This window comes from Macaca mulatta, chromosome 9, assembly GCF_049350105.2.
Source record: "Macaca mulatta isolate MMU2019108-1 chromosome 9, T2T-MMU8v2.0, whole genome shotgun sequence".
Lineage (NCBI taxonomy): Eukaryota > Metazoa > Chordata > Mammalia > Primates > Cercopithecidae > Macaca > Macaca mulatta.
The window spans coordinates 142,211,041-142,224,246 of record NC_133414.1 but is presented as its reverse complement, the minus strand read 5'-3'; the positions used below and the strand labels follow the sequence as shown (position 1 = coordinate 142,224,246).

Below are 13,206 nucleotides of genomic sequence, written 5' to 3'. Positions count from 1 at the left end.
CCTGGAGTCAGCGGAGCCAATGACCACCGGAATTTAAGAGGATAAATTCATATAGGACACAGGGGCAACTCCCCAAAAACTCTCAACACTCATCCTGACTCAAACCAGGATGGCTCAACAAAGGATAATGTCACTGGTATCTTATGTCCTACAGGAGTCAACCAAAGGAAAGGAGGTCTTCCTAAAATGCACTAACCACATGACCTTATCAGAGCAATGGCCTCTGGCCAGAACAGTGCTTCCTAAATTGGAGGTAGCCATTTATGTTGAAAGTTGTGCATTTTATTTATTTGTATGTGAATTAGAAAAAAACGGGCTTACTGAATCTGTGATGGCAAAGATATTCTTGCTTAGGATAAAGTGAAGTTAAAAGCTGACTTAGAAAATATACTAGGACAGTTGGCACTTAAAGAAAAAGCAGTATGCAAATGATTTAAGTATACAAAAAAAGTACGGAGCCCTCCTCCATGACACACACATCCCTGCAGCCAATGGCTTCATAAAATTTCAGTTAAAATTCTATTTGTATCTGCATTTAAAAAGTTTTATTTATACAATGATTTTCATTTTAAATAGAAACAAGGAAGTTGTCATGGACCAATGCTCTAAAGAGCCTTATTTAATTACACAGAATGCCAAGAAAATCCACCACCATAGGCATCCTAACACCTAGCAGGAAGCAAGGCCTCATTGAGCTTTATGACTTGTACAGACCAGCCTCTGTCACACACAAATATAGACTCTACTCCTTACACAATCAAAACAGAGAAAAACAGCCTGAGCTGAAGAGACAGCAACAGTGTGCAGGTGGTGGGCTAATCTTACCTAGGCCTAGGAATAGACGCATTTCATCCTGTTTATTCTTGTCTGAATTACTGACTTCTGCTTCCCTTTCCTTATCACCACCAGACAGTGCCAGCATCTTAACTGCCTAAACAGGGTGGGGTAATATATGAAGAGAAGAACACATTCTCTTCATATATTAAAATATCAAAAAAAACTTAAAAAAAACTAAAACTTCATATATCAAAAAAAACTAAGACCCATGAGGTGAATTTAGCCATCCCATTTGAAGCCTGCTTGTGGAAGCCTAGTGAAGCAACTATTTCTCATATATGTTAGATTCAGGATCAAAAATACTGTTAAAATTTTCATGGACTTCAAACTGTTCTCAATAGGAGGACCAAAGGACCTTGAAAGACCAAATCAATGTTTATTATAAACAAGTGGACCAAGTGTGGTGGTCCTACCTGTAAATTCCAGCACTTTGGGAGGCTGAAGCAGGAGACCTCATCTCTACAAGAAATAAAAAAATTAGGTAGGCATGGTGGTGGCAGCCTGTGGTCCCAGTTACTCAGGAGGCTGAGGCAGAAGGATCGCTAAGCCCCGAGAAGTCGAGGCTGCAGTGAGCCATAATCGTGCCACTGCACTCCAGCCTGGGTGACAGAGCCAGACTCCGTCTTAAAAAAAAAAATTTAAAAAAAAAAGTAGTGATGCTTACAACAAATGACAATACTTTTCCATTCTTTGTCATGACTACCCACTCTTCTAGACCTTATGAAAAAGTGCTTGTTGTATCATATTCAATGAGAAATCATTTTCCTCTGAAATGTTTCTTGATAATTCACTACTGGTGCCTTGTGAAATGAGAGTCTAAACCTGCAGACATCCTACACTGCCTCTGCAATTTAACCAGTGCCGAGCTCAGCAATGACATCAGAAACTAATTTCCGTTGTTTTTCCTAAGCTGTAAAGAGATCTTTCACCAGCGAGGGGAGCCATTGTGTTGGCAAAGGAGTTGTCCTAAATACTGTTGTGTACTGCATTCCGCCACAGTTCTCCATTTTCTGAAGACTGCCTTTCTTAACTGCTAGAAGATACTCATGTACTAAGAAAAAGAGATTTAATGTGGGTTAATTATAGTAGCTGTATGTTTAATATTGCTGTAAAGATATACTTTTTTCATACAATTATTGTTAATAATTTGAAGATGTTTATTGCATTCTATTTTTGGTGGGAAAAAAAATGTAACATACATTTATTTAGCACGACATTGTGAAATACACAAAACATGTAACTGAGTAAGCAGGAATTTTCTATTCCTAGTCCATTTCTGAGGACTAAATCATGAACTGCTTCCAATGTAATTAAATATTTCTTGCAATAGTTGGGCACCAAGTTTAAGATTTATTAATTTTCTCCTCTCAGTATAGGCAGCAATTCACCATTTTCTTTCAGTTCCTAAAAATGAAAAACAACAATAATAATATGTATATGCATATATAAAAAGATGGAAACATCTAAACAATCACAGCTTGTATGTATATCTGAGAACCAAAAGAAACACTTATTGGATTAAAACTCCAGTCTTTTAACACTCTCAAACTAAATGTGCCATAAAACCTGAATACACTATCAGGTTAAAAAAATAACAAGGTATTCTTGGCCAAGTGTGGTGGCTCACAAATGTAATCCCAGCATTTTGGGAGGCCGAGACAAGCAGATCGCTTGAGGCCAGGAGTTCAAGACCAGCCTGACCAACATGGTAAAATCTGTCTCTTAAAAAATAAATAAATAAGGCTGGGCACAGTGGCTCATGCCTGTAATCCCAGCACTTTGGGAGGTCGAGGTGGGCAGATCACCTGAGGTCAGGAGTTCAAGAACAGCCCGGCCAACATGGTGAAATCCTGTCCCTACTAAAAATACAAAAATTAGCCAGGTGGGTGTGGTGGCATGTGCCTGTAATTCTAGCTACTTAAGAGGCTGAGGCATGAAAATTGCTTGAACCCAGGAGGTGGAGGGTGCAGTGACCCAAGAGCCAAGATCACCCCACTGCACTCCAGCCTGGGTGACAGAGTGAGACTCTGTCTCCAAAAAAAACAAAAAACAAACAAACAAAAAAAGCAGTGTGACGTTAAAAGCCTACTCAAATCTGATGCTTGTTCCCCTCCCGTTCTTCCACTCACAGAGAAGAAACAGGCTTTGCTATTGAAACCCAACCTGGCAATACATCTCTGTCTCAGGAAAAGCAGAAACCATCAAAAAGACCTAACAATTCAGAAACACACATGGCATCAAAAGAGCTACCACTAGATTGACTGGAACTGCAGTACAGGCGCCATGCTCCTTATGCCTGTTTTTCAGATTTAAAATCTGGAGTATAGACCCCAAGTTTGAAAGGAGAGACATGATAAATAAAATTTTCTCATTTAAACAAACATTTAATATGATATAACATCTCAGGTTATCACTGAGCAGTGTAAACATCAATCAATAAAACCATTAAAATCCGTATGACCTCCTCTCTGGATGAAATTCAAATAGGAATGATGCTGTCACACAAAACCCAGACGGCTTTGTCATGTCTAGGGATCTTCTTCTACTATTCAACGAGCAGACACCCTGCCGCTCCAAGGGACCGAGCAGGACTTTTCTGAGCACACGCTCAAGGAGGCAGAGAGAGGACCATGCAGCTGAGTGGGCAAGGGCAGGTGGCCCTCAGGTGGATCCAGACTCAATGGATTACTAGTGATGGGATGGTTGACAACTCACCTGACCTCTCCATGTCTCTGTTTCCTCATTCTTCTACTGACAGAAGAATTCTGCTCTCTGAGGCTGCTTGGGAGATTACGTGAAGCAGCCTCTTAAAGCACCAAAGCAGTGTGCCTGGAACACTGGGAGTGCGCCAAATAAGGAAGTCCTCACCATCCTCACTGCTGTTAATGTGAGTCGGCAGGTGAAACATCTAAACCTAACCAAACCAAATCTTCTAAATCTCTCTCAACAAACTGTGTTAAGTACAAACATTCTGCAACAGCAGCAGTGAACCGTTTACTCTTCAGAGGCAGTAACAACTCACAATTTTCTCAGGACACTAGATTGGCTGAGTAACGAAACATTATTCAGTCACTCATTCAACAAAACAAATGCTCTTTGCTCCAAAGAGGCCAGCCAGATTAGACCATTTCAAACATCTTTTAATTGAACTGAACATGAAGAACTGCATTCTGCAAGAAACAGATCAAAATGGCATCGAAAGAGCTATTCCATGTATCTTCTCAAGGAAAAATGTTAACAATATCACACATTTCAAATGTGTATGTTCTTAGCAGGCGAACATAAAAAAATCATATAACACTGTTATATAACTAAAAAGAAGTTATCCACGCAGCTTAGCTTTAGAATTAAATGAGATTTATTGATTGTATCTTCCCAAGAGTTACCAATGGCTAAGGTACAGGCTATAAAACATTCAGACAAGAACAGGCTCAAGAGTATTTGGGGTGTGAGTACTGTTCGTGTCTTACAAAAATAAGATTTTATATATATATATAGAGAGAGAGAGAGAGAAAGAGAGAGAGAGAGAGAGACAAAGGGAGGGAGGGAGGGAACGGGAGGAGAAACAAATGCAGATCTGTTTTTGCTGCTTCAGGGCTATACAAGAGCTATAGTCTTAAACATTTTTCCTCCAGGAGTGAGACCGTTCCCCAGGAAAAATGTCTCACTGGCTTGTTGAAGAAGTATGAGATCAAACCTGGAACTCCACAGGAAACAAAACAGAGGCCACCACAGGACAAAAACAGCCTCTGCAGTCAATGGAGCTCAAGCTTTGTTTCTATAAAACATATTGGTCCAAAGTGCTGATGTCATTTCAGTGGTACGCTAGTGCTTCACTTTACAAAAGCATGTGTTAAGAACTTTTATTTTGGCCGGGCGCGGTGGCTCACGCCTGTAATCCCAGCACTTTGGGAGGCCAAGGCGGGCGGATCACCTGAGGTCAGCAATTCAAGACCAGCGTGGTCAACATGGTGAAACCCCATCTCTACTAACAATACAAAAATTAGTGGGGCGTGGTGGTGTGCGCCTGTAATCCCAGCTGCTCAGGAGGCTGAGGCAGGAGAACCACATGAACCTGGGAGGCAAAGGCTGCAGTGAGCCAAGATTGCACCATTGCACTCCAGCGGGGCAACAAGAGTGAAATTCCGTCTCAAAAAAAAAAAAAAAATTTATTTTACAACATAACTAGAAGTAGTACTACTTGCTATTTGTTTTCCACATAAAAAGTCGGAAGATCTGACCTCACAGAAAATTCTCTAATGGACTGAGGCAAGAGGAAGGTCTGAGGGCAGTCGGCAGCCCACCTTTTGGGGCAGTTTTGTTCTTGTCCCCGAGCAGAACCTGGCATTCCTGCCCAACATTCCTGTCTAGCTCCTCTCTATACCCACCCGGCTACCACCCTCCTCGATACCACCATGCCCACAGTGGGCCTGGGGTGCAGTGGGGCCTGTGGGTAGATATTAAAGCTACAGCTTCTGTTTACTGTTTTGGGCTAATCAAAGAGCTATGGAGCACACAGGTGCTAGTTGGTGGGCCTGCCCTAAATTCTAGATATTAAATATGAGCAAAGTCATGTCCATTTAAAACTTAAGCAAGAAGTAAAGTCACTTATTCATCCAACAACCATTTACTGAACTCCTAAAATACACAAAGCATCAGGAAGGACTCAAGATACCTAAGAAATGGTGTCTTCTCTAAAACACTTACAATCTAACAGATAACAGATTTCCAAACATCTGAAAACCAAAAAGCGACCTACATTTTTTCTCTCGGGGGACCAGGGGCAGTGATCTTCAGCCTCTGTGGCAAGGATGGGCAGCATTGGGCCATAGGCCTCACACTGCTGTCGGTCCATGCACCCAAGGGCAGGTGAGTAACGCAAGAAAAAATAATTTGTTGGCTGGGAGCTGAAGCAGGATCTCACAAGGACCCTGAGTGGCAGGTAAGATCACCCCACAGAAAGGGGATGAAATGGCTAGTTCAGGTGTGGAAGTAAGAACCGGCTGCCAGGTGGGGACAGTGAGAATGGCAGGGTACTTATGCACACAGAAACGGTGATACTGGTCTAGAAATGCCTGAGAGTCAGGCTGGAAACAAGAGTCAAAAACAACTCTCAAGTTTCCATTCAATATGAAATCATTTTTAAACACACCAAAGTCTTCTCCGTTCTTTAGAAGAGCAGAAGAACTGACTTACCTTCACGATATCCAATCCTCCCACCAGCTCCCCTTTCACATACAGCTGAGGGTACGTTGGCCAATTTGAGTAGGCTTTTAATCCTTGCCGAACCTAAAGAAACAAGAGTCCGGAAACCATCCTGTCAGGCCCTTATGATTAAAGCTAAGACAAAGGTGAAACATCAGACACAGAACTTACTTCTTCATCCTCCAATATATCGAATGTTTCATATTCAACACTGGAAGAAAGAGAAGACATTTTAACTGGAAATACAGTTAAATCAAATTGTAAAACCTCTATGCATTTGATGTTTTTAAAATAATCAAGAAAACTATTTTGTTGCTAACAAAATGTACTACAGACCAATGGAAATGATTTTACTTCTTAATCTGTCTGGTACTACACAGAATTAGTCATTCCAAGATACGACTTTATCTAGATTTTTCTCCAGACAATATTGGGTTAGACCAGGGATGGGGAAACGTCTTCTTAAAGAGTGAGACAGTAAACACTTCAGGCTTTAGAGGCCAGTCTCTGTTTTAACTGCTCAGTTCTGCTGGGCAGCACAAAAGCAGCCACAGACAACATATAAATGAAGGGATGTGGCTATGTGCCAATATAAATTTATTTACAAAAATGGGCAGCCACCTGCAACTTGCCAACCCCTGGGTCAGACCCACATCCCCATCTGCACAAGCCTTCATTAACTGAACACTCTCATCCACTTCTAATATCTAATCCACCCCCAGCTGCTGCTTCTTAACCTCCTGGAAGCTGCCCGTGGAGCAGGAAGTAGTAGTGCTTGTGGACGGAGGCTGGAGGGCTCAGCAGCCAGATGACAACCACGCTGCCAGTTCCCTCCACCTTAGCAGGAGACATGCTTTCCACACTTAAACTTATTTCAGAGAGGGCGCTGTTTTTAATGTACAAAAGGCCAATGAAAGCTTTGTGGCTTTATGCCGTACAATGAACATTACTCGTACAAAGAAAAATCACTGCATGAATGTCCAACTGTATCTACTCAGAGTGATTTCACCGTTAGGTGGTCAGGTATTAGCAAGCATGTATGCCTAAATCCTTGCAGGGTGCCTGAGGGTACAGGTGCAATTCCCAAAGGTGGTCAAAGAAAATGCTACATGTAAAAAAAAACTAGACTTTCCATAAAACTGAAACCATCACAGGGAAATCTTGTTTATTTAGTAAACAAGTTCCCAAGGAAACTGTCTATGGTGCAGGGAACAGTAAAAAAAAAAAAAAAAAAAAAAAAAAAAAAAAAACTAAATGACAGGATAAATCAGAAGCAATTACCAAAAAAGGAATGTTTGAAAGAAGAGCAAAAAAGGACCCCAATGTAAACCTAATGTTTTTTTAAAAACCCAATGTAAGTCTTTGTTCAAGCTGAACTAACTAAAGGTGGCAGATCTCTTAATACTGTGATAAAAACAATGAGTTATAAAACTATTCATAAAGGATCCAGGAAGCACTGGGCCCAAGTGTATGTATGTGGCGTCCTAACAGTCAATACACTTCCTAAGAGTTATTCATAAAGGGTACCTTTCAAACCTCAATATACACTTGGTTCTCAGCCACTCATGCATGTGTATTTTGGCTACTAAAGGAAAAGATAAGAAATGAGAAAAAGTAAAAAGGAGTTTTCTCCACATACTTTGACTCCAAACAAGAGCATGGTCTGTTCACGTTAAAAGAAGCTGAGGTCCTGGATGGCCTCACTCATCCTAGAGCCAATCATGCTTAGCAAGTCCAGAGCTGGGAGTCATTCTCTCCCAAAGTAGCCTCCTGCTCTCTGCGACAACAGGGTGCTTTCAATACAATGGAGATCAGACAGATATGGGACAGAAAGCCAAGTTACCAAGATGTTCTACCACAGACATGAGCTGGGTCAGGCCCAGTGTGTCGGCTCAGAAGACACCTGAGGAACCTGGTGCTGCTTAGGGAAGGATGGACTGTGTGTGTCTCACTGTGGGGCTGCAGCAGAGGGTTGACAAAGAAAAAGCAAAATGACCAAAAACAAGCCAGCCCCCACTGTATGGCCCAGGGCAGGAGTGAAGAAAGGAACAGGCTGGAAGTTACCATCACAATACACTCACTGTACTTGCCTCTATAAAATGTCATAATAATCTGAAGAAAACAACCACATCTTTTTTTTTTTTTGAGACAGAGTCTCACTGTCACCCAAGTGGGAGTGCAGTGGCTTGGCTTCAGCTCACTGAAATCCACCTCCTGAGCTCAAGTGATTCTCCCAGCCTTGGCCTCCTGAGTGGCTGGGATTATAGGCGTGTAGGCATGTGCCACCACACCCGGCTAATTTTTGTATTTTTAGTAGAGGCGGGGTTTCATCATGTTCACCAGGCTGGTCTCGAACTCCTGACCTCAAGTGATCAGCCCACCTCGGCCTCCCAAAGTGCTGGGATTACGGGTGTGAGCCACTGTGCCTGGCCCCATATTATTTTTATGTCCCTGAAATTGTATTCAGCATGTGCTATTCAACTGACGATTTTCAATAGATCTTTGAAGTATATCAAAGATTAAAGTAATTTAAAGTTACAGTTAGAATATATGATTTTTAAAAGATGCAATTATGAAATAATGAGAAATAAACAAAAATATTTGACAAACCCTACAGAACATGTGCTATATATCTCCAAATAAGTGCTTTTGTTTTTAACCACAAAAATCAATGGCAGTGTTCTTACCTGACAGCTTCACCACTGAGCACATTAAAACTAGGAGCACTGCAATTTAACTTGCGTTACACCTCTCAGATCCAGGTAATGGACCTTAATATGCACCCCTCAGCTTTTTGTATTATTTAGCAACTAGGATATTTGAGAAAAATTAAAAACTACCTATAATATGTTCTCCCTGAAATATATTTATGCATGGTGAGGACTCAGTTACACATCTTCCTCTGGGAAAGTAGACAAATAGTTATTCCAAAGGTTGCCTAAGGACCTCCTTTATGTTACTAATAGGTTGACACTGGCCAGAAAATACTATTTTGGTCTAAGTTAAGGCATTCATAAAATAATACAGCAAAAATAATGAAAAGATACAAATATTTATGGATATAGACATTACAACTGAGAAGCACCAGTGGCAGAACGGAAAAGTTGAAATATTTTTTTCTTTTTTTTGAAACAGGGTCTTGCTCTGTCACCCAGGCTGAGTGCAGTGGTGCAATCACGGCTCACTACAGCCTCACCCTCCAAGACTCCAGTGATCCTACCACCTCAGTCTCTCAAGCAGCTGGGACCACAGACATATGTGACCATGCCTGGCTTATTTTTTTATTTTTTGTGGAGAAGGGGTCTCACTATGTTGTCCAGGCTGGTCTCAAACACCTGGGCTCAAGCAATCTTCCTGTCTCAGCCTCCCAAAGTGCTAGGATTATAGACGTGAGCTACTACGCCTGGCCAGGTTGGAATTTTTTGGTTTTTTTTTTTTTTTTTTTGAGTTTTAAAAGTTTAACTTTATTTTTTTTACTAAGGTCCAGAAATTTCTGTAAGACAAGTACATTAATGAAATGTTTCCAAAGAAATACTGAACAATATACACTCTAGTTTGCTGAGGGGTCCAGCTCAAAAGTTCAAACCTAATTCTTGTGCAATAAAAATCAGCATGGATAGCAGATGATCTAGAATACACTGTGTTTTGAAATCCACAGCTGGTTTCATTTTTAACCATAATGAAAAACCAGTACTCCTATTCCATCAAATGTGTTTTATAAGCAATAATAAATTCAGATCCACTGTATTATGCAACACACATCTTTGGAAAGCAACATCAACAGTGAGATCAGATCAGTAGAAATATACACAGTGAAAAGAAATACACAAAGTACTGTAGTTTTATTAAAAACTACTACTTGAGAAAGAAATCTTTCCACAAATAGCATACAACTGTAGAATGATGAAAGGATTTGGGAAAGCTTTACGAAAGCTTAATTCCAATTCTATCTTCCTGAGAGTGGTGGCAAAGGGTATTTCCTTCCTTCTCTGGGACATCTGAAAACAACATTTACATACCCAGTACTATTTAGTATTTCCAGAATTTGTTTGCTGAATCCACATTTTGCTTCCTAGATGAAAAAAAAATTTGTAAAGATTACATTTTTTATATGACCCAAGCAGCATGGTTGTACCTAAAACTCTGTCAATCAGCACAGCACTTGTCCATCGTGGTTGCCACTGCTTTCACTCAGCTAGCAGAGCTTCTGCTAATCCCTTCTTCAAGTACGAACCATCTGCACATCAACCCAGGCACACGTGACCCACAGACTTACTTTGGTTTGTAACCACTTGAGATGACATGTGTTCCAACAGTTTATAATCTCTGTGGTCAAAAAGTTCCTCTAAGTGAAACCTAGATTTTCTACAAAGATTTCAGTTCATTCTTCACTTCACTCATGCAAAATGATCTTAACTCACTTAGTCTTTTTGCAATGATTATGACAATTATTTTCCCATTTCCAACTGGACTCTGACTCCTTTTTTTTTTTCTTTTTTTTTTGAGACGGAGTCTCACTCTGTCGCCCAGGCTGGAGTGCAATCTTGGCTCACTGTGACGTCCACTTCCCAGGTTCAAGCAATTCTCCTGCCTCAGCCTCCAGAGTAGCTGGGACTACAGGCGCACGCCACCACACCCGCTAACTTTTAGTATTTTTAGTAAAGATGGGGTTTCACCATGATGGCCAGGATGGTCTCGATCTCTTGACCTCAGGATCCACCTGCCTTGGCCTCCCAAAGTGCTGGGATTACAGGCATGAGCCACCACGCCCGGCCTCATTTATTTTTACATTACAGAATACTAACACTTTTTTGAGTTTATGAAAATCTTAAGCTTTTTTCATGCCACAGGACTCCAAATTCCAGCAATCTTGTGGAAAAGATACGGTACCATGTAAACATTTTAATAGCCCTAATAACACTGTTTCCAAAATGTATTAAAACTTTCTAGGTTTCCAGAAAAAAACAGTTTTGAGAATAAATATCCGCTTAAACAATTACCAAGAATAAGAAAAAAATGTCACTTTATCATTACTAGGAATTATTAACTTCCTCTATTGTTTCAATACACTGAAGCAAAACCAAAGAATTTAGGATCTAACCTAGTGATTCCAAAATGCTGAAATTTATATTAACATTTTATTTGTTACTGTTACTTTCATTACCTAATTATATTAACCAATTAGTTATGTTAACTAATTAGCTTCATTATACTAGTTATGTAACTTACACACTAGTTATGGCAACCAGAGTCTGCCCTGTGAAGAAGTATTGAGTCCCTTTCCCAATGAGCAAAGTGGCAAAGTGGTTCTCTGTGTCACTTGCCCAGTGCATCTGGCTAACAAGTGAGGCAGTTTCTTTATTCCAACAGCCTCACCTTTCAAAGCTTTGGTTTCTTTATCTCTAAAATAGGCCAAACTCTGTCCAACCCTGCCTACTTCAACAACTGATTGAGAATTAAATAGAGGTTCAATTGCTATGAAAACTACAAAATATGGCATAAATGTGTATGGCTGGTTTCTGGAAATTACCACTCTGATCTCAATCTGAAAGAAAATTAGTTCTGCTCAAACTATTAGTGGAAGTAATCTATCAAACTTGATATTCAAAATGACGCACAATCAATATGCACTTTCGTCAAAAAGCTACAAGAACCATCCCATTACAAATGAGAATTGCTGACCATTTCACTCATTCATCAAACACTACACACAGCACACCTGCTACAGCCAGGGTTTGCTCCTCCACTGTCACAAAAGGACGATCTAGGGGTGCAAACCCAAGCACGACCAGGTTCCCTGCATTCAGGAAGTCCAGTGACTCAGCTGCACACTCCAGCAGTCCACAAACTCCAACAAAGGATAATGAAATAACAACTCATACAACCAGTAAAGTGTTAACAGTGTTGACCACGTTAGCTGACAAAGTTTGGCAGCAGAAAGAAATGCACCCCACTGAGATGTTGATGATAAAGTCAAGCAAAATGTAGATTACTTTGTTTGATCTCCGTAAGCACCAATTAAGGCCTGGATAACTTCCTGATACCGCTACAGCTTCATTAGCTAAAGCTAGGAAAAAGAGATTTAACTGTCCCCTTGTTGCAGATGTTAACATCAAAAGAAATTACAAATAAAACCATTTTTGAGTTCTTTACCTGTTTGTTTCCTTTCATAAAGAGCATCACAGAAGCTTTATTTGTCAGCACTTTGAGCCTAAAGAGAGAAAATTGATATAAAACGGCTCAGCTCAATTATGCAACACCACTTTTCCTCCGCTTCGTGAGTAACATGCATATTTGAGGGATGGCAGGATGACAGTTCACAGCTTTGAGTGGTATTAAACAAGCAAATGCGTTGACATTTTCCTTGATTTCATTCTCTCCCTAAGCCACTGTAAAACACAATATGGCTTTTAAGGCAAAGAATGTTCCTTCAAGTTGCAATTTAAGCCCATCAACTCACAGTAATAAAAAAATAATAATAACAACCAATTCAGTAAGGAATTGTTCAATAAGGGGCCTATATATTAAGCCCATCCAAAACTTCCAGAACTAGATCTTGTGAGCACCATCTTCCATCATGATGCTGCACACCACTGTACACGTGTAAAGCTCACAAGGTCAGACTGCAGGGTGACAGCATTAAACCTCAGAACATCAACTAATGCCAGATGCTAAAATCAAATACTTTCATCTTAACATTATATTTTATACAGTATTGCCAACATCATAATCTAATATGTTATCAGAAATTTTAATTATCTGTATACAGCCACAAGTTTAGTCACAAATCTCAGGAAAAGTCAGTGTTGGGACGACAGGTCACTAAAGAACCTAAGCTCCATGGGGTCACGCCACCATGTTCTCCCAATTCAAGGCTCAAAAATCTCCTTATAAACGAATCCCAAATGAAATGCATAAATCATGCACAAAGCTGTATCACTTACATTGCCAACCGAGTGGGATTAGCTCAAGTTCAGAAAAATATGAATGGATACAGGAATACGATGCTGACCCTGACAACCCAATAACTAACCCAGCCACCTGGATACAGGGAACCACAGCTCACAATGTACTGCCAAAATACACGTCACAAGTCCATGAACTCCACTTCCTGCACTCTGCTCACTAGGAGCCCTTTAAATTATTACTCAAAATATGCTGAAT

The 13,206-nt window shown here is 40.4% G+C and overlaps 1 protein-coding gene across 1 annotated transcript in view; it reads right to left on the bottom strand.

Moving 5' to 3' along the window:
- Positions 1 to 1,973: 1,973 nt before the first annotated feature.
- Positions 1,974 to 13,206, bottom strand: part of GLRX3 (glutaredoxin 3) — a 43,984-nt gene continuing 32,751 nt past the window's right edge. Inside the window, exons 7-11 of the mRNA XM_001090479.5 lie at positions 12,196 to 12,253; positions 10,062 to 10,114; positions 6,214 to 6,253; positions 6,034 to 6,126; positions 1,974 to 2,241 (exon numbers count right to left, since the gene is read on the bottom strand). Coding sequence (XP_001090479.1) covers positions 2,191 to 2,241; positions 6,034 to 6,126; positions 6,214 to 6,253; positions 10,062 to 10,114; positions 12,196 to 12,253 — 295 coding nt within the window. The 3' untranslated portion in view covers positions 1,974 to 2,190. The remainder of the gene's footprint in view (positions 2,242 to 6,033; positions 6,127 to 6,213; positions 6,254 to 10,061; positions 10,115 to 12,195; positions 12,254 to 13,206) is intronic.